General features: G+C 37.2%; 2 protein-coding genes, 1 long non-coding RNA gene and 1 pseudogene across 4 annotated transcripts; 1 reads left to right on the forward strand and 3 right to left on the reverse strand.

Annotated features, from left to right (window-relative positions):
• LOC107677187 (C1q-related factor-like) lies at positions 1-4,861 on the reverse strand. Of its 2 annotated transcripts, XM_016471995.1 has the most exons (3): positions 3,916-4,861; positions 952-1,168; positions 1-821 (listed from the first exon to the last, which is right to left on the reverse strand). In XM_016471995.1, exons 1-2 carry the CDS (start codon positions 4,528-4,530, stop codon positions 989-991), a joined length of 795 nt encoding a protein of 264 aa, XP_016327481.1. In that variant the 5' UTR covers positions 4,531-4,861; the 3' UTR covers positions 1-821; positions 952-988. The 2 variants fall into 2 exon arrangements, with proteins under 2 accessions (XP_016327481.1, XP_016327480.1); XM_016471994.1 differs by having other exon boundaries at positions 1-1,168.
• Positions 4,862-5,895: 1,034 nt separating this feature from the next.
• LOC107677202 (uncharacterized) lies at positions 5,896-12,284 on the reverse strand. Its single transcript, XR_001632810.1, has 3 exons — positions 12,202-12,284; positions 6,125-6,248; positions 5,896-5,977 (listed from the first exon to the last, which is right to left on the reverse strand). It is a non-coding gene; the product is annotated as an uncharacterized LOC107677202 (long non-coding RNA).
• Positions 12,285-14,181: 1,897 nt separating this feature from the next.
• Positions 14,182-16,815, forward strand: LOC107677175 (UDP-glucuronosyltransferase 2A2 pseudogene; annotated as a pseudogene).
• Positions 16,816-18,018: 1,203 nt separating this feature from the next.
• LOC107677190 (receptor activity-modifying protein 3-like) lies at positions 18,019-21,549 on the reverse strand. The gene is made up of 6 exons (XM_016472000.1): positions 21,453-21,549; positions 21,154-21,189; positions 19,767-19,829; positions 19,653-19,682; positions 19,408-19,558; positions 18,019-18,549 (listed from the first exon to the last, which is right to left on the reverse strand). Exons 1-6 carry the CDS (start codon positions 21,505-21,507, stop codon positions 18,306-18,308), a joined length of 579 nt encoding a protein of 192 aa, XP_016327486.1. The 5' UTR covers positions 21,508-21,549; the 3' UTR covers positions 18,019-18,305.

Consider the following 21,549-nt stretch of genomic DNA (forward strand, 5'->3'; position numbering starts at 1 on the left):
TTTAGATATTTAGACACATTTTACAGGTCATGACTATTGCGATATATGCAGGACATCATTTAAGATAGTGGTCGTCATCATCATAAACCAGTATCACTGTTACAGTTACAATGTATTATAGATCTCCTTTGTTAAGTGGTTACTTTTAGTGGGCTAAGATTTATTTTAATGGTAATATTAGCTAAGAAAGCCACATACTTCATGATCCATTGGTAAAAACAACAATGAACGGGTATAGCTTTAGCTATAAGCTGAAATGAAAGCTTAGCTTTATTTGTGTTAGTACTTCCACATCCACACAGCAATCACAAACAGATGAACTACTATGATTTACAACAGACTCTCAGGGACAAGGTGTAATTTACAGCAGTCAAAAGCAGGGGCATACACTCATTAAGATTTTAGGGTATCATTTAAGGTCATTCACTTCACATTATGTCGGAGACATTGATAAACATCAGTGCAGATTCACAGATTGATCATACACACTAAGACAACATCATAATGAAATATCAGCACTCACTTGACTGGGCTTTCGATCAATTATGACTCTGATGAAACCCTGAAGCCCGGCTCTCTCATTCTGGTTGATTTCATGTGTGTCTGTTGAAGGTTTTTGGGCAGATTCAAGAATCGAAAACCACTTCCTGTTGTGTTCTCGTTGGATCCAGGCTTTAAAACCACATGACTACTACAACAAAACATATAGGGCCATTCCCTTCAGGGGGGCATAATGAATCATTTGACCCTTTAAACAAATGATCTTGTGTTTTGTGACTCACTTGTGAGTGTATAGCTGTTGAATTTCAGGTGAAAATACCCTGCAGCAAACAAAACCGTAGAGGTAAAACAGAAATGACAAAGAAAAATAAGCAATCCTAAACATGTCAGGGGTGTTATAAACATCAGATTTACAACCTAAATCAATGAAGACCCCCTAACATCTCTTACCTACAGACTGAGACTGAACTCGATGACCTTTTGACCTCTAGTCACTGTACAGAATGAAGCCAGTGAAAGTGCTGTATTTGTTGCTGTTCCCGCCGTGCGCTTTCCCACCGTCCAGCTTGATGAAGATCTCGTCCCCGGGGTCGAGGTGCAGGATGACGGTGTTTGAGGCGTAGTCATAACTCTGATCCTGATCCTGAGCGATGGCACTGGCTCTCACCTGCAAAGAGAGGAAGAGAGACCTTCAGCTCAATGTGACATTTAATGCAGCTGTTCAGTTTTTAGACTAAAAAACCTGAAAGAGAGTGACTAATGATATTTATATATATACTGTATCTTTAAGATTTTGGGATCAGTAAAGTTGTTTTTAACGAAATGAGAGAAGAATGCAATAAATTGGTAAACAGTGACAGTCCAGACATTTATAATGTTACAAAAGATTTATATTTTAAGTATATTTGAACGTTTTTTTTTAATTCATTTAACAATCTTGGAAAAAAAAGTATCACGGTTTCCACAAAAATATGAAGCAGCACAACTGTTTTCAACATAATAATAATAATCAGAAATGTTTCTTGAGCAAAGCAGCATATTAGAATGATTTCTGAAGGATCATGTGACACTGAAGACTGGAGTAATGATGCTAAAAATTCAACTTTGATCACAGGAATAAATTACATTTGAAAATATATACAAAAATTAAACATGATTTTAAATTATAATAATATTTCACAATATTACTGTTTTTTTAAACAAATAAATGCAGCCTTGGTGAGCATAAAAGAGCCTTCTTTTGAAAAAATGGTTATATGTATATATATTTATACAGTCATAGACAGTCATATGCATTTTACAAAAAAATAATTTTTGGATGAAGAATTTCTTTACAGCTTTTCTTTAGGTGAGACTGGTGGGATTGAAACACTATTTTGTTTTTTTTCTTCCTGTTTATGCAATGCCATATCATCGCATTAATTTGATGACATACTGTCTGACTCTGAAATTACCAGCTGTGTTTTTTCCGGCAGATTAAAATGAGCTAACAATGTTTTCATGAATCTGTTTCGAATAGCTGATGGTTTATCTGTGCTTCTTCTAAAGCAGACCTTTTAAAAATGTAAATTATGAAAATGCGATCAGAAGTAAAGCTGGAGGCAAACAAGAACTGGATGTTCCTCAGTTCATTTAAATACAAGAATCCTACAAAGGAAATGTGGTTGCAAGCCTTAAACAAGTATTCTTCCTTCAAACAGGATTTCAACAATTCGGATAAAACTAACATGCATCAATATACAATGCAATGCAAAACATGAAAGCTGCATTTTTAAAAAACACACCAAAACCAATTCATGCACGTTCTCATGGACTATAGCATCAATCCACTACTCAAATCCAGACACCTTAAATGCAAAATGGTCACTTAACAGCATGATTGAGCTAAAGAAACATAATTTATCATACCATTGCTGCCAGGTCTGCAATATGCAATTGAAAATGTGCTTTTTAAAACAAAGCCACCTCCCCTTTGAAAGCAGTCAGGTTTGGCGAACAACTTTAAGTAGGTTTGAGCTAATGGGATAAAAAGAGCTTTAAGTGTTTATTTGGGAGCCTGAGAGGATGGGCGATTTTGTCATTTACTTGTTTGATGGACAGGGACCGAAGTCGCTCAGATATGATGGCATCAGTCAGACTGTGAAACGCTGTCGCTGTGGGCCATCACTCTCTGCGCTCATATGAGTAACACAGCTGACTCAAGCACACAGCATGCATGGGTGTGTATTTTATACATGTCTGTAGCTGTGTTTGAACTGATCTCCATCATGTGTGTTTCCATGTGAATGACCGAGCATCAGGGAATTATAATTAGAGCCCATAGCCTAGCTAAAGCAAAGAAGCTAAAAGATATATTCAGATTAGCCATGTGTGCACAGTGTTTGTTTACAAATAGCAATATTATATATATATGAGTGTGTGTGTGTTTATACACACACACACACACACACACACACATATATATACTATTAAAATGACTATTTATTAAATACTAAATATTTAAATTATATATATATATATGTGTGTATATGTATATGTATACTATATAAGATAGTTATAAAGAGGTAGGAGCAGGGTGACCATTTCTTTTACATTTGGTCAACTATATTTTTTCTGTAAAAAGTAAAACGCCTTAAAATCTTCCATTTATAAGCTGTTCATGATAATTATATATATAACAAATAATTATACACACACACACACATCTTAAAATCATGAGGCAGGCCTCAGTGCTTATTCTTATGTGTGTGGAATCTTTAAAGTATTTATTTTGCGTGTGCGAAAGTGCCAGAAGACGAGTATAATATGTATACACACACACACACACACACACACGCAGCAGCCCTCTTGACTAGAGGCGAACTCTTGGTTCAGTGAAACCTTTCCTTGTTTACAGTTTAGATTGACCATAGACATGACAGAAGTTCATCTCAAACATGAAACTGACCTTTGCTGGAAAGCAACCCTAAATGCACTCTCTGTTACATATGGGATATCCTGATATGAATATTCAAATTGAAACCCGCTGGAATATAATTATTTAGAAACTCGAGGAATTACATCCCAGTGGCAGTCTGTGTTTCATCAGTGTTATGTAATGTATGAATTGCATATGCTGCTGGAATAATATGCACCTTGTCTTTCCATTAAAACAGACATAGACATTATTGCAATGTGAAACAGACCTATAGTTTTGGGACTGAAAAAGTTATCTAAATCTGCAGTCATTATAGATGAGGGTTATACATGTGCTACTGTTACCATAAAGAGACATTCAGTTATATTAATAATAGTAAATACTATTTCAAATTCTCTTTACAGTGTAGTAAAATACATCATTATTAATATTGTAATATTGTACTATAAATGTTTTCATAAACCTCAGTACAGGTGTGTTAGCAGCAAAACTCTTACCTGTCCATTTTTCAGGAGATCCGCCCACATACTGGTTCCATCTCCTCCTCTCATGAGGACATTGTATGTGAAGAAGTACGTCCCTGGAACCTTGCACACAAATTTCCCAGTCGATCCATCGTAGTTATTCCCAATGTTTGTAACTATGTCTTCAAACCTCAGAACCTCATAGCCCTCCTGTGGGTTTCGCAGACCTGCGTAAAAGGCCACACGGGGTCCCATAGTATAGACAGCTGTCCCCATTCCAGTAGCTGTTCTTCCACCCAGAGCAAAGATGTCCGGTCGTTCTGTGTGGTTTTTATTTCCCGGTGGCCCCATTGGTCCTGGAGGACCTGGTAGCCCTGGTTTTCCTTGGCGGCCGGGTTTGCCCTGCGGTCCATGGGCGTAAGTGGGCAATGGGGGTCCCATGCTATGATCAGTCAGCGCCTCAGCTTCCAACTGCGTATTAGTGATTGCTGTGCCCGTACCGATACCAGCCATAGTGCCAGTTTTTTCCAAGAACGGATCGCAGACCATTCGGCAAGTGCCCAGCATCTCGTACTGACCTCCGTTTTCACTGCTGCCCGCCAGATGAACCAGAATAGGAATGAGGACCACCAGCACTAAGAGCAACATGACGGCCACGCCAGCCCCCAGCAGGGTCTTACGTCCCAGGCTGAAGTGGGAAAGCGGCTGGGCCGCCAGCACGGAGCTCTCGCTGCAAGCCGGAATATTGATCTCTGGAAGTGAGAGGGAAAATGCTCCCTCAACGTCAGGTGCTCACGGAGATGAGAGGGGAAATGAGAACCACCTGGGATCTCAGATGAGTGTGTGTGTGTATGCTTGAAAGAGAGAGAGAGAGAGAGAGAGCATTCACTGTTTCAGCAGATGAGTGGAGAGAAGTTTTTGGGCGTTGAGGAAGGAAGTAGGATTGAGAGAGACAGAGAGAGAATGCCCTTCTAGTGGGTTTCTTTGTATGACTCAAAAAGGACAAGTGGGAGGAGGCTTTCTGCAAATGAAGAAACAGTGGGAGAGCGAGAGAGAATCAGAGAGAAAGAAGGGTATTTGGGGAAACCCAATGCCAAGTCCTTTAAGTGTGTTTTATTGTGCAGTCTTTTGAAATATGATTTGATTTTCCACTTGTTGAACAGCAAGACTCGATGGCAAGGTTTAGACGTGGTGGTTAGATCAAGCACGAGAGGAGAGGGAAGACGAGGAAGAAATAGTCTGTTTTCTCTGTCTGCGTGATGGTCAAGTAAATATGACAGGATGCATTCTAAGCATCAGTTAATTGAAACGGACACCTGCTGAGTGCAAGCAAAAGGATTTTTCCGCTTTCCTCTTTCTCTCAAAACCGCCCTCGATACATCCTGGCATCATCTCGATGCAACCTGGCATCGTTATGCAATTATGTCATTGCTTATTTATGTGCAGTAAACACACAGTAATTCTTCCATAGCTCACTCGGATTATGAGAACACGGGCTACGGTACCGGGCTACGGGCGTGCTCATAATTGTCTCATTTCATTAGAGATACGGGGCAGTCGTGGCCTAATGGTTAGCGAGTCGGACTTGTAACCCAAAGGTTGCGGGTTCAAGTCTCGGTACCAGCAGGGATTGTAGGTGGGGGGAGTGAATGTACAGCGCTCTCTTCCACCTTCAATACCATGACTGAGGTGAGACCCTTGAGCAAGGCACTGAACCCCCAACTGCTCCCCGCACCGCAGCAAAAAAGGCTGCCCGCTGCTCTGGGTGTGAGTTCACCGTGTGTGTGTGTGTGTTTGTTCACTACTCACTGCTGTGTGTATGCACTTGGATGGGTGAAATGCAGAGCACAAATTCCGAGTATGGGACACTACACTTGGCCACACGTTACGTCCTTTCCTTTCTTTTAAATAAATGCTAACTTGTACGAGAGTTGATGATCATGTCTTGTGCCGTGTCCCAGGAATCGCAGGCTGCTGTAATGAACACGGCTGTATGAAAATGAGAATATTTACATTATATTTGTTCAGGAGGTACTGTATTTTGATCCAAAGCGCATGCAAGTCAGCGCAACTCCGGCTTCCCCACGGCATGTACCTGAAAAGATCAAGAAACGAATACTGTGAGATGTGAATGTTGGATTAGGGCCCAGACTTCTTCATCAACCCAACTAAAGCCCAGTGCACCACATTTTTCCATCAAGTTTCATCACAGGTTTTTGAAAGTTCAGTGTGACATGCTCACCAGCGAACAATTATTCCCCACGCCTATTATGCCTTGTGATGAATCTTAGCCTCCAACGAAGTTCTTACAGTGTCAGAAATAATGCGTCACAATCCTGCTGAGTGGCTGCTCCTACGAAGGTCGTCTAAATAAATTGGTTTGAACGGCAATTAATGACGTACTCTGTGAGTAAGAGAATAACAGTTGGTACAATATCTTGGTAGTTTTCTCTTGACATTTATAATCACACTTAAAATTTACCTTAAGTTCACTTTGAAAAATGTGTCCACAAATCCCCTCTATCATCCAGCCATGACAGAGTTCAATCACTTGAATTCTTTGTCATGCATGTCAATGAGGATGTCAAACCATGACCAGACCAAATGCGAGCAAACTCTGACATACAAGACCACTAGCTTTTATGCAAGATCTCATTACATTTGCATTTATGCATTTGGCAGATGCGTTTTTCTAAAGCAACTTACATCACATTCAACATATAAATTTCTGACAAGCAACAATCATAAAGGATAGAAAAAAACTGCACTGCCTGCACCAACCTTAAGCGAAGAGCTCAAGATCACACATCCGGCTAAAGCAGGTGGTAAATGGTTTCCTGAGGTTGCTAGTTTATTACAGGTCCTTTCTGGCCATTTATTTAATGAATGTCGGGTCTGAAAGAAGACCTGCTTGGAAATGCACAGCCTTGGGCTTGATATGGGTGCATTACTAGTACTGTAGAAGAATTTTCCCACCATGCAGGACACCTGGGTCTGATTCCCAGCCAACGCAAAAGATGTTCCATTGCAGCTGTAGGGGCTAATCCTCAATCTTGAGAATGGAGTTGTGTTAGTAAAGTTAAAGTCAAACCAGGGTTATTATCATTAACCAAAACTAAAACTATTTAAAACATTTTTAGTAATTAATATAAAGCTTCAATAAAATATAAATATTAGATGGAAAAACTAAATGAAAATTAGAAATCTTGCCATGCCAACTAACCGAAATTAGTTAAAAAATAATAATAAAAATGGCCAAAGGACATAAAGGGGGCGTTTACATAATACAATTTTCAACTAAAAACAGAAAACTTTTGAAAAGCAGGCTTCAAAGTGCAATTTTTGAAAATGTGACCATTATCATCTTCGTGTAAAATACAAAAAATGGTGACATCATGCACATGCATATTAAGTGTGTGCGTAGTGTTTCTTTACAAAGTCACATTGCCAACTACTGGCCTGGCATGCACAATACAGCGTTTTACGTCGTTTTCGTGGATCTGCGTGAACGGGGATAATTTTGACAACATTGTCGTCTACGCAAACCACAAAGGAAAAACATTTTGACATTTTTAGTACATCATTGTCATGTAAACGTACCCAAAATGACTATTAATTAAACAGAAAATATAAAAATTCAAAACTAAAATTCAAAATGAGTAAAAAATACAATAGTATGTAAATAAAACTAGAATTACACTGAACAAAATGGATTATATTTACTTACTTATTGTGAAGAATTCCTCAGTGCACATTCTTTACACAAATTATGTACATATAAAAAGTGACTTTTCTAATCATTTGTTAAAATGTCATAACTTGTTCCTTAATTACAACACAATATAATTTAGTCCCAACCTACATATATTTCTCTTTTTGATTATTCAGGTTCATTCCGAGATATTTTGCATTACAAAAGTAAAATTAATTCTGAATTAATTTGATTAATTGTTTTCCATTTCAAGTTCCTGGTTGCAATGGTGTAGCGATTAAAGGTTAACGCTAGTAACCAGAATAGCTAATAAACCATGAGCCATCACATGAGAAAATGCCCTTAAAGTGACAGTTCACCCAAAAATAACATTTCTCAATGTCCATGTCATTCCAAACCAGACTTAGTTTCTTATTTGGAAAATGTTTTGAAAAATGTCTCAGTTGTACATTTATACAATGAAAGTTACTGGGATCCAATGTTGTTTTGGACCTCACAAATTCCATGGTATGGATATAACAGTTCTTAAAACATACAAGTCATACAGGTTTGGAAGGACATGAGGGTGAGTAAACCATTTTTGGGTGACCTTTAAATTCATGTTGCTCCAGGGATTTTCTCTGTGTAACTTCACAGTGCCTTCCATTTGTACCACCGTACACAACAGTCTAAAACTGAAGGTGCGTTTTCACACAAACATAGCATTCTTTTCCATCCTCTCTTGTGGTTTGTGATGCTGTCATGGGACATGATGAAGACTAGAGGAGGGCTTGCTGTCTATCACTGTGAGTCACTGAAACAGAGAGAATGTTGATCATTGGCTGCAGGGAATGAAGGCCATGTGGATCTCCGAGCGCAGTGACTCAAGCCGCGGTGTCCTTGACAGCGGCCGCAGTAATGCGCCAAGAACAGAGACTTTTCCAGCCCTCCCTATGTAATTTACTTCCTCCACAGCTCTTCTTCTCCCCATGCCTCCGCCAGCTGAGAACAACAAGCCCCTTGAGTCAGTCACAAGCCCCCAGAGAGATGCATGTGTCCTGCTCATCCTTGAGCAATGGGGGATTTCTTGTTTCTTTTTTCGATTTTACTTGAAAGCAAACATAATGTTCAGATAAACCTCAGGCTGGGCCAGACAGACCATGATGTAAGCTAGAATGATCTTAGGAGCTGTGTTTGCATGCATATGCTCAGTGTCTGTATGCATGAACATATATGTGCAGGTTTTTCTGGAGTTGTCTCCATGTCTAGCAGCACACAGAGGAAAGGCAATAGCTGGTAACTTTAAAAGCAATGAAAAGCGTTAAAAAAAACAGCTGTCCAGTCATTTCAGCATCACCTCACTAGTTACACAAAGCATTCACACAGCTTAACTCGCACTATTTTATGGTACCACTGCATTTGAGGAACACATATTGGAAAATATTGTAAGAGACACTCTGCAATGTCACAAACAGCTCTGAAGGGAAAAGTGAAAACAGCATGAAATAGACCTTCCTCGAATTTCCTACATTCATTTTTATTATCATGTTTTTGTGCTGTGTGTAACAACATAAAAGAACCAAAAAAAATTCATGCATAATTTCTCTGCATTTTTCTTAACGTCCCCTGGAAAGTTTTTTTTTCTCGTAGTCAAGGTGACCTAAAAAAAAAAATCTAATTAATATCAATGTGGTCAAAGATGACACTACTGTACATGCTAATTAAGGTACAAATATATATATTATGTCTTATATTGCCAAAAAAATGCACAGAAATTATGTCGTTTGTATGTGTTTGTGTTGTTACACATAGCAGGGATAAAAAAGGAAATAGATATGAATGCACATATTAAAATGCTGGCCAAAGTTGTTAACTATTTTGATAAATAATTATTTTTATTATGGCTACTAACCAATAAACAACTAATATTAAAACTTTATACAATTTTGTATACATAAATATTAAAATACTAAAATAAACAAGTAAATTTAGGCATCACCAAATCATAATGACCAGCATGAAATAAACAGAAAAATAGAAAAAGAATAATTAACAATTAAATGCACAATTAAATATCCAATATCTACTTCTGCAACACTGACAAAAAATAGACATAAAAGGTTGAAATTATGAGACAGGTCATAATTATGATATGTCAAAAGAATGATTTTATTTTTCACATGTGGTGGAAATGGGCTTTCATAAAAATTGATCCCAATAAATTCAACTCTAATATCAACTAATAATCAATATAGTGCCAGTATATTGTGCATTCCTGTAAATACACTTTCACATTCAACTTCAGGGCTTCTGCATGTTTTGGGTAAAAATGAAATTACTTTTCAATCAGTGTGTGCAAAAAGTGCCCAAACCAATGAACAGAAAGAATTAAGAAAATACTGTTTGTGTATAGTGGGAGATGGTCATTTTATTCCAGTTCTTATGAATTAAACATTATATTGTTTATAAACCAAAAGTTATTTACTGTAAGTGAATTGTTGTTTTGGTTCAAGGTTTTTTAATTCAGCAAAACAAAGATTCGCTCGTCTTTGTCTAAGTAGGAGTGATTGTTGTCTCTGTGGAGGCCGTAAACCTCAGAATAAGATCAAAATGGAAATCAAGATGCTTTTGATTTACATGCTTGCTTCCTACAGCACGGACCGCACGCACACACACACACACACACACACACACACACAAAGTAACGAGCCAAAGCGTACTTTTTGATGTCAGAATGGTACCTGCCCACAGATCAGTGTGTTTGTGTGTATGTGTGCATGTTTTGTGTTTTCCACCCACCACACAGAGCGACGTGTCAGTTTTAGTTTGCGTTGCAGGCTGTTTGTAGATGCACTCACATTACTCAGAATCTGTGCTTGAGATCTATATGACATGTTACTGTTTGAATTAAATCTGCAGATATCTTCCATATTCACACACAAATACAGACATATACTATTCACTTGCATAAAGATGCATCTAATTTTACAAAATATTTCCAAATGATTGTTAATTGTTTGGTTTGGCACATAGTTAAAAGACTATGAAACAAACACATATTTATTTGAAACTAAACAACACACATTTGCCTGATGACTATTTTGATTTTTAATATGATTTACGATTGATCTGGATTATTTTCAGTCTTTCATTTTTATTCAGTTCAATATATTAAATCGAGTTCCCATCTCTATTAACTAACATAGATTTTTAACACGTTTGGACATTTATTATCTTTACAAAATTAATGACTGTGGATCAAGAGGGCAAACATTCAGATGTTACATCTTTGTGGCAGCACCAACCTCTTCTGACCCAGAAATTAAGCTTTGATTCACTATGCATGCAATGGTCCAAATCATAAATGAATCATATCAGACAAGTGTGTTGAGCGGTGTTAGACTCCCCTGTAGTATCATGACTGAACGTGAACATGAAAACTTGAACGTGTATTAACTGAGCGTTCTCAAGCCGATTATGCTTAATAAGCCGAAAACTCACCTTGGTCATGTAAACGCAGTAACCCGTTTTCTCTTTAATCGGAATAAGGTCATTAACGGCGTAAGCATAAACCGGTCGCAACAGGTAGTTTTTTGCCTCTTACTCCGATTTCGCACGGCATGTAAACGCAATAACCCGCTTTCTGTCGGCTTATTGAAGTGCGCATGTGTGATACGTGACAGGAACGCATCGTTAGTGCAGATTTAAGCACATCTAGACCGAGCAAACGTCTTGCAGTAAAGAAAGAAGGAAATACAGCTGCATCTCAATATATTAGAATGTCGTGGAAAAGTTCATTTATTTCAGTAATTCAGTGGAATTCTTAAAAACTTGTGAAGTATTCTAATTTGTTGAGAACCAAAGACTTAAACTACTTCAGTCTGTGTGCATTGAATTTATTTAATACACGAGTTTCACAATTTGAGTTGAATTACTGAAATAAATGAACTTTTCCACGACATTCTAATTTATTGATATGCACCTGTATATCACAAAAGCAGACTTTTTCATGACTCAGAAAATGATAAAAAATGTGTTCTCATCTCGTGCAGCAGAAGTAGACGTGGTTCAGTCACAATGCTGCGTTTATAACTGCACGAGAGGATAATAGGCTATATGAGCTGTAAGTTTCCCGACATGTTGCAAGCTTAATTTTACATCACCACTGACAAATGTATGGAATACTCGGAGTCAGATACGCAAATTATTATATTTTGACGTCACTACAGTGAAATAACCTGATTTATTAATGAAGTCACGTAAACGCAGCTTACTTGCGTTGTCAGGTTACTGGTGTGCATGTAAACGGGGAAAACTGGTTATTTTAATAAGCTGCTATTTGTGAGTTATTATCAGCTTACTGGTGTGCATGTAAACGTGCTCATTGTTGATTTGTCTTCAAGCTCAGCCACAAGATTTACTTGTCGCCATCGTGTGGCATTATGCTGTTATTACTAAATGGTAGCCGAGTAACTGTATACAAGACATTGTTCAAAATAAAATAGCTCAACATCTGTCGTTTTAGACTTGCCAGCACTAATTGGTAATACATATAGAAGCAACAAGTTTACTAACAGGTCGTGTGATGCCTCGTAAACGTACAAATTAAAAATTCACCAAACATTCACCTTATTTAGGAATATGCAGGTCGAAGTCTCCTCAGTAGGGTCTGGATTTCTACCACAAAGTTGCTCTGAAATGACTTTCCTGACTGTTTACCGCCGCTCAGGATGTGCGCATGCTCAATGCGTTTTCCCATAAAATATTATGGTAATAATTTATTAATGTGTCATTGTTAATAATCATGAAGTGCAGCGTGATTTTTCTTCAACAATTGATAAACGTATAACTTTTTCAACATAATGGAAAAATCACTGCGTGCTCATCTGGGGCAAGTTCAAGCTCAAACCGGTGCGCAACGTTTTGCTACGGTTTCCGGTTTGAACGACATGTTTCCTGGAAACGGTGTGCAACGGGGTTTGAGATGCGTTTTCTCTTGTTTGGTGGGTGTGTCAAAAATGTCAGCCCAATCAGCAGCAACATGTATATAAACCACGCGGTATTAAAGAGACAGCTCGCACAATGTAATTAACATCAAAATAAATTCACAAGAGCAAGTATATTGTTTGCACATGTTTATTTACATTAAAGGCAACATAACTGAAATAATAAGAGCACAAGTATATATCTGGAACTTCTTTAAGTATGTCTAAATATAATTTAGTAATTTCAATGTCTTCTGGTCCATATCCTTTCCTTAGGAAGGTGTGCTAGACACTGATTAATGTAACATAAAAATACTATACATATTTATATATATTTGCTATTGTATTGTGGAGTGACACTTTCATAAACTTTTCTATGCTCCTCTGATTATATAATGGTAAATATTACAATATCATAGCACAACAACAGTGATCAGCAATAATGATAAGCCTAATACTCACAATAAAAATAATAAGGTCATATAGATAATAACAGTCTCGGAGGTAAGAAGTGGATTATCCTTCACCTGAAATGTTTGTCTTTTCATCCTGAAATGCGAGGCAAATGTTGGATCACAATATTAGGGACCACAGTTTCCACAAATCCCTTAATTTGATTGGGATGTTCTCTTTTATTCTGGACGGCAAGGGCAGTGACTGTAACATCGAGCGCAAAGAATGGCCTTCTCAGCTGCCATAGTTGCCACTCTTGCATCATTAGAACAGGGTGTTCAACGCACCACCGTTTCCGTTTAAAAAACGTTTTGCACCATTTTGTCGGGGTTGAACGCAGCCCTGGACAGTCTCTTACTCTGAACTTTGACCTTGGAAGTATTTTTCCACAACTTTTTGTATTTTAAAGTTTTTTTTGTATTGATAATGACAAGAAATCAAAGTACAAACATTATTAAAATTATTTATACCTATTATTAAATACTTTTTTGCTTTTTTTATTTACTTTTGATTTTGTTTTGCTTGTGTGCACACTTATTAGACCTTGTACTAATGCTTAACCAAAGAAAACAAAATAAATAATAAATAAGGAACTTGACTTGACAGTTTTTTTTTAAATACGCAAAACAATATAAAGTGAAAAAAGTTAACATTATTTAATCATTTGTTTGGTTATAGAATGATGCCTTTTACGAGGAGTTTCTTTACTATTTGAAATATTTTTCACCATATTTTCTTCTCACTCTATTCTCACGTTGTCTTGCATGCTTCACAGTCTCACACTTTATTCTTATCTAAGGAGTTTCATGACCTGACATTTATCTAATTTGCTGAAGATATTAAACATAGAACCATGTTGCCATCATCCTTGAACTGTGCCAGAAAGAGAGAAAACACAATGCAATTAATGATTCACTTTGATTTCTCTGCCTCTCCTTTTATATGTAAATATTCTCTCACATGGAGATGTGTTTAGTGGTATTTGTGTCAATAATATGTGCATTTTCCTTGTTTTAGGTCCTAGAGGAAGCATTGGAGGAGGTTTTTGTGAAACAGCAGGAGTGCACGCTTCTCATGCAAACTCCAACACACAGCTGCATTAACAACGCCCACTGTTCTGGGATTACCTCCACTCAGTTATGCAATACTAAAGCACGATCTGGACTTGGAACCAGACTGAACAAACCCGCGTTTCATCAGAGAGAGGAAGAGAGGCAACATAAGAAGGTAAAAGTGATTTATTTTCCTCTTTTCTTTGCAAGAAAACCGCATCCAGTTTAATCAGTTCTGTTTCTACAGCAATGAACCTTTACCTTATTACTATCTACAGTTTTTGTTGAATCATACTTATGTTAAATTGCAGAAAATACCATCAGATGTTGCACACAAAAAGAACAATAGTTTATACAACATGCAATCTTCCTCCAAAAACTCAACAGTTAACAAGACACATCTGTTTTAAATAATACTGTCTGTTCAGGGTTTCAGAAACACTGTGTGTGTCCATGCATGCACTCAAGCATGAAGTATTTTCTGGCATTAGAGGAATGTGTTAGATCAAATAAACACAGAGCAAACTTTTTTGTTCAAGGAACTACAGTTTTATCATGTCATGCATTAAGTCCGTCTAGTAAACATTAGTGTTTTTCTGTGCACTAGGGAGCAATGAATGTCCGAAAATCTTCACGCTGTCTTCTGCTGCTATCCGTACTCCTCTCCACTGACCTTCCCTCTGCTCTGGCCGGCAAGGTCCTTGTTTTTCCTGTGGATGGCAGCCACTGGGTCAACATGGATATACTGATTGAGGACCTTCACTCCAGCGGTCACGAGGTCACCGTGATACGAACCGCCAGCAGCTGGTACGTCAAGGAGCATTCACCACACTACAAAGCCATAACGGTGACCCTACCGGAGCCAATAAACATAGAGAAACAAGATTTCTTCATCTCGTTCCTGAGTGAAATGCTCGAGATACAAAAACATGGAGGATCGCCGCTTGCATTCGTTCAGTTCTATTGGCAGATGCTGAAGAATCTCTACGGCATGCATTGGCAAGCAAGTCAGCTGGTTGTGGAGATTTTCGAAAACCCGGTGATGATGAAAGAGCTCTATGAGGGACATTACGACTTGGTTCTGATTGATCCAGGTCTGCCTGCAGGTGTGCTGGTGGCTCATAAACTCAAATTACCAATGGTGTACAATGTGAGATGGATCACTAGTGGAGAAGGGCACTTTGTTGTCGCGCCTTCTCCGGTTTCATACGTCCCAGCAGCGGGAAGCCACTTGTCAAACCGCATGTCATTTGGAGAAAGGCTCAAGAACATCTTCCATTATGTGCTAAACATGTGCATAGACCATTTTATTGTGAGACCAGAATATGACAAACTGGTTGCACGCTACTTTGGACCCGAAACCGATTTCTACCATTTGCTTCAAGGCGCAGATATCTGGCTCATGCGATCAGATTTCGTCTTCGAGTTCCCGCGTCCAACAATGCCAAACGTCGTCTACATTGGAGGCTTCCAATGCAAACCCTCCAAGCCCTTACCTCCAGACCTGGAGGAGTTTGTGCAAGGTTCAGGAGAACACGGGGTGGTTGTGATGTCGCTTGGGACGCTCGTGAAAGGTCTTCCTAGTGAAATCACGTCTGAAATCGCGGCAGGTTTTGCTCAGCTGCCTCAGCGAGTCATCTGGAGGCACTTAGGAGAGCGTCCTCACAATTTGGCCAACAACACTCTTCTGGTTAAGTGGCTCCCTCAGAACGATCTGCTTGGTCACCCTAAAACACGTGCATTTGTCGCTCACGGTGGAACAAATGGCATTTATGAGTCCATCTACCATGGCGTTCCAGTGGTTGGGATTCCCTTGCTTTTTGACCAATTTGAGAATATGTTGCGTCTCAAGGTACGAGGGGCTGCTAAGGTTCTTGACGTCACCAAACTGGACAGCCAGAGCTTTTTGGCGACAGTGCAGGAGGTTTTACATCAGCCCTCCTACAGGGATAACATGCGACGGCTGTCTAGGCTACACAAAGACCAGCCTATACAACCTCAAGACAGCGCCCTCTTTTGGATAGAGCATGTCATGCGGCATAAGGGTGCAGCACATTTACGTACAGACTCTTATAAGATGCCGTGGTACTCCTATCACTCTTTAGACGTGATGGCATTTTTGCTAGCAGTGGTGTTGGCAGTAGGCGGAGCTGTGGTTCTTACAATACGCTATTTGTGTTTTAGACTGTGCAGGAGACAGAAATCAAAACGTGAGTGATGCATTAATGAACACTAAACTATTTTTGGTAAAACTTTTTTATGAAGCCTGTATTCATAATGTATTATAGAGGTGTTCTTAAGGCAAGGCACCCCAGATGAATAGGGTAAAAAATTAACTAATAGATATCATCATACTTCCCCAGTTGATTACATAAGGAATTGAACTTTTTTTGTGTGTGTTACAAGTTTTCTGAAATGATGTGTTTAAATACGCAAAGGAGGCATTATCTAAATATGCACTAATTAAAGATACCTTTCCAGAACAGAAAGCTGAACACATAAAGCCTTGTGTATTTTGGATATTTTCTTTCCACTAGTCTGAAACAATACTTTAAGAAGAGCCCACAATTGTAAAACTGACCAATGCATGAAAAAAATTAATGAAATAAAAAATTCCATGTTTTTAATGCCATGTCTTATTATAATGCATGCATAATAGCTCGCTAAATTAGTACGTTGCATGAAAAATAAAACAGCAGTTATATTGTCTATTTGCAGTTACCTTTAAGAGCATGATGTATAACACAATGAACAACATGTTATACACTCTTAAAAATAAAGGTGCTTCACGATGCCATAGAAGAACCTTTTTTTTCTAAATGGTTCCATAAAGAACCTTTAACATCTGAAGAACCTTTCTGTTTCACAAAAGGTTCTTTGTGGCGAAAGAAGGTTCTTCAGATTACAAAAAGGTAAGAAAGAGATGGTTCTTTAAAGAACCTTTGACTGAATGGTTCTTTGTGGACCCAAAAATGGTTCTTCTATGGCAGTGGTTCCCAATCCTGGTCCTGGAGAACCCCCAACACTGCACATTTTAGATGTCTCCCTATTCAAACTGTTTGAATAGGGAGACATCTAAAATGTGCAGTGTTGGGGGTTCTCCAGGACCAGGATTTGGAACCACTGTTCTATGGCATCGCTTGAAGAACCTTTTGAAGCACCTTTATTTTTAAGAGTGTATTTCACTTAAGTTATAATGGATTATAATTCCTATCTTTGTAATATTTCGACATTGTTTAAAATCTGCACAATATCTTACTTTTATGTGTGTTTTGTTACTGCTTAAAATAAAGTGACAAATTAAGTCTTCTAGAAAACAATCAAAAGGCTTTATAATGTGGTCACAATCGTTTAAAAGTTGTCTGCTTTTCGTAAAGCAAAAAGGCTTGATCTCCTTTTAAACAACCATAAGATATTATGAAGTGATTTTAAAACATTAAACTTAAGGTAAACTTATTTTAAATTATGTCAAAATATCAGACTTTCATAACTATGGGAATTATAATGCATTGCAACTTGGAAATAATGTGTTCATTGTGTGTTATAAAACATTGCACTCCTAAAAGGTATAACAACAAAGAGTTAGGATTTTTTATGTATTATAACCGTAGTTATGATTATTCATGAGATGATGCAACACAGATTATAATGGTTTTTATAAGGCATTATGCATGCATTATAATGCATTATGAATATCCTTATAATGCATTAAAAACAAGCCTTTAATATTGTGTTTAATGTATTTTTAGATTTACATTTGTGTGAACAAGTTGCTAAGCATTTTCAAACTTAAACCAATAGCTGTAAACTGACATACAACAACTGAATAAAGTCTAGCAGGATATGTGGGCATTCAGTATTTCAAAATTACAAATTCAGAGTCACAGTATATTCATAACGTGATCACAAATCGTGCATTATATCAGACTCTTTTACTCTTAGTTATAAGCGTGCAGAAAAATCACACACCCACTGCGTGTATTTTATTTACAATAATTACATCATTGTGAACCACATGAACTGTATACATTCAAAGTTTACTTTAAAAACTGAGTCTTCATTTACTTACCCTCAATTCATTCCAATCCTTTTCATTGCTCTGCAAAATGAGAAGATATTTTGAAGACATCCAAACAACAACTTCAAAATATCTTCTTTAGAAGAATGAAAGTCACACAGGTTTGGAATGACATGAGGGTGAGTAAAGAGTTTTTATCACTTTCTGGGATCATGTAAAAGCATTCAGTCCCTTAAACTACTCTTCCAGACCACAGTGTACACTATGAAGGGGATGAGGAGGATAGGCAGCAGTGTGGCTACAAGGACGACTCCAGCCGGGGCGTCGAGAAAATCCTCTTCATTGCTGCAAAGGCTGAAGTACTGCTGGTGTATCCTCACGAACAGCTGCTCCACCACACGATTAGGGTAAAAGCAACCTGACATATGGGATATTACCTCCATACACATAGTTAAACTGCTGTAGTATCTGGACATAGGGAAGAGAGAGAGAGAAAGAGAAAGACAATTAAAAAAAAATGCTGTTCATTTGAACTTTCTATTCGTTAAAGAATTCTGATGTAAAATGTATCACAGTTTCCACAAAAAGGAATGTTTTAATGAGCAGCAAATCAGCATATTAGAATGATTTCTAATATGGATCATGTGACACTGAAGACTGGAGTAATTATGGTGGAAATTCAGCTTTGATCACAGGAATAAATTACATTTTAAAATATATTCACATAGAAAACAGTTGTTTTAAATTGCATTCATATTTCACAATATTGTTGTATCCAAACTTTTGAAATGTCGGTAGTGCTGTTTTTTAATGAATCTGTCCTAAAGGGAGTTATATTTGGCAGAAGACAGTGGCAAAATCACTCTGGTTCACAACAACAACAGTTCTTATCTATGCTTACGTAGAAAATGGAAATGTCTCTCATTGTTTAATGGAACAGGAGGTCTCCGAGTCCCTTAAAGTGGCCAGCGATCAGGCTTCAAGAAATACCTCACCCACACATCCTTCAATTGTTTCCCCGACCATTTCCTTTCTTTGTGCATATACCATGTAGTTAAGCAACATTTGTAATTTCTCAGTACAAATTGTGCATATCAAAAGATAAGTACTATACAGAAACTGTTAGTTTTAGACTGTGATGCACATGCAAAAATGCATATGATTTTTTTATGTAAACATTTATATATATATATATATATATATATATATATATATAATGCACTGAGCATTGTTTTAGCCCAAAATGTGATTAAAGAGTAAAACCTGATACTACTCTAGAAGTTTCTCCTTTTAAGTAAAGTCACATGCGAAGAAGCTCTGGCTTACCTTATCACCATCTCCATATTACACCAGTTCTCCTCTCCAAGTTCACTCATGATTTCACTGAAAATCTGCGAGCAATTTCTACCATAATCCTTCAACATCTCCTCATGACAGTGACCGAAGCGTATTTGAAAATCTTGAGTCTGAAAATCCTCTGAGTCACAAGAGATTTCTTTAATGACTGACAACAACAAGTGATCTAGTGAAGTCTAATAGCTCACACATAAAGCATCACAAAACTGTCTTACCATTGTCCTCATATGTGACGTTGGGTCTCTCTGATAAAGTGAAAACGTCATTATGAATGCCAACAGTGTATGCGATGAGATGATGCAAGTTTAAATAATGCAGACATTACGTACCTTTGTTAAAAAATTTGTTCAGTTCTTGCTGAACACTTTCATTTTTGACTCTGATACTCTCATCTGGAGAAAAGACCATTACGGAATGAATAAATGACATTTTATCATTTCTATTATCAATGCAATACAATATAGGGTGAATGGACACTATAAGAAAATTTGTCATTGGCATTTTTTAGAATATGAAATCTGAAAATATTTCTGTATTAAGTATACAGAAGAAAAATAAAGAAATATTACATTAAAATACAGTAGTGTCCCTCAACTGTATAAATCACCATCTTTGATATAAACTTAAGTTTATTAACATTAAAATATTTGTAGATGATTTTCAGTGTGTCTACACAGAGTAAAATGTATATTTTCTGGATGTCTAATGTCTTTCGTCCAAATTATCATTTAAATACCCAGAAAATGTTATTGTTCAGAACTTTCTCTTTCATAACTCATGAGACTTCATTGAAATATAATATCTTTGACGCATCCCAAACTTTCTTAAATAAAAAAGACAAATGAGACAATAAATGATAAAATCAGCATCATAGATGAAAATGTTTGAGTTCATATCTCACGTATGATTGCAGACTTTGGTATCTTGGCAAATCTGAGCACAATTTGAAACCTTGAGACACGTGAGATTTGTGGAAGCCTGTTTCTGTCACGGAATATAAAATAAAAAAGGTTAAAAAAAATTAACTTTATAAAAAATGTAATTAGGTGACTTAATTAAAAAGGGTAATTTTTTATCTCACAATTCTGAGTTAAAGGGATAGTTCACCCAAAAACGAAAACTATACTGTATGTTGTTCCAAACATGTATGAATTTCTTTCTTCTGTTGAACACAAAAGAAGATATTTTGAAAAATGTAGGTAACCAAGCAGTTGCTGGTAGCCATTGACTTCCATATAGTATGGGAAAAAAAATACTAGGGAAGTCAATGGCTACCAGCAATTCTTTGATTACCAACATGCATTTTTGTGTGAACTATCCCTTTAATATCTCATAATTATGACTTTTTCCCCTCACAATTATGACAAATTATGAGATATAAACTCAGAATTGCGAGATATAAACTTGAATTTACTGTGAGATATAAATTCGCAATTCAGTGAAGAAAAGTCTGAATTGTAATATATAAACTCAAAATTGCAAGAAACAAAGTCGGAACTGTAAGATAAAAAGTTGCAATTATCTTATTTCTTTTATTCTGTGGTGGAAACAGGCTTCCATACAGATTACTATAGTTTTCTCAAAAGAATAAGTGAGAAGCAGGAGATTTAGGCAAAGGTCTCAATTTTCTCTCTTTGTTGATCTCTAGGAGAAATAACTGAGTATTTAAAGAGATTTTTTCCTCACTGAGAGATGATTTAATAGCTAGTCCCTTACCTTCAAATGCTGTTCTGTTATCTTGCGTCGTTTGACCTGAGAATAGAGATAAACGTTTTTAATGATCATCCATGTTGCTACCAGATATTCATCAACTTTTTTATAATAAATCTATTCTATTGCAAACAGGTTGAACGTTTAGTGCAACACTAGCAAAGCTCAATGATTCATAGAAAAGCTTGTAAGATGTTTCATGTCTCCTAGATAATTTCCATAAACAAGAGTAATGGCATCGCTGTCAGATGTTCATACAGATAAACTCATGCTTTATGTTAGATCTTAAACTGAAGATCTCCTACCACAGATCATAGACGGATCCAGCAAGAGCAAAAGTAATCCAGAGAGATAAATCATTGTTCAAGATAAATGTCAACTACATGGAGTGTGTGAGGGAGC

Source organism: Sinocyclocheilus anshuiensis, unplaced genomic scaffold (genome assembly GCF_001515605.1).
Source record: "Sinocyclocheilus anshuiensis isolate Anshui unplaced genomic scaffold, SAMN03320099.WGS_v1.1 scaffold392, whole genome shotgun sequence".
In the NCBI taxonomy this organism is placed as follows: Eukaryota; Metazoa; Chordata; class Actinopteri; order Cypriniformes; family Cyprinidae; genus Sinocyclocheilus; species Sinocyclocheilus anshuiensis.

Bases quoted from the DNA above. Each gene is read 5' to 3' on its own strand.
- LOC107677187 (XM_016471995.1), bottom strand. From the start codon at position 4,530: ATGTTGCTCTTAGTGCTGGTGGTCCTCATTCCTATTCTGGTTCATCTG. The intron at 1,169-3,915 runs GTAAGAGTTTTG...CTCTCTTTGCAG, and splicing joins ATCTCCTGAAAAATGGACAG to GTGAGAGCCAGTGCCATCGC.
- LOC107677190 (XM_016472000.1), bottom strand. From the start codon at position 21,507: ATGATTTATCTCTCTGGATTACTTTTGCTCTTGCTGGATCCGTCTATG. The intron at 19,830-21,153 runs GTAAGGGACTAG...TCTTTTCTCCAG, and splicing joins TAACAGAACAGCATTTGAAG to ATGAGAGTATCAGAGTCAAA. The intron at 19,683-19,766 runs GTACGTAATGTC...TCACTTTATCAG, and splicing joins GAACAAATTTTTTAACAAAG to AGAGACCCAACGTCACATAT.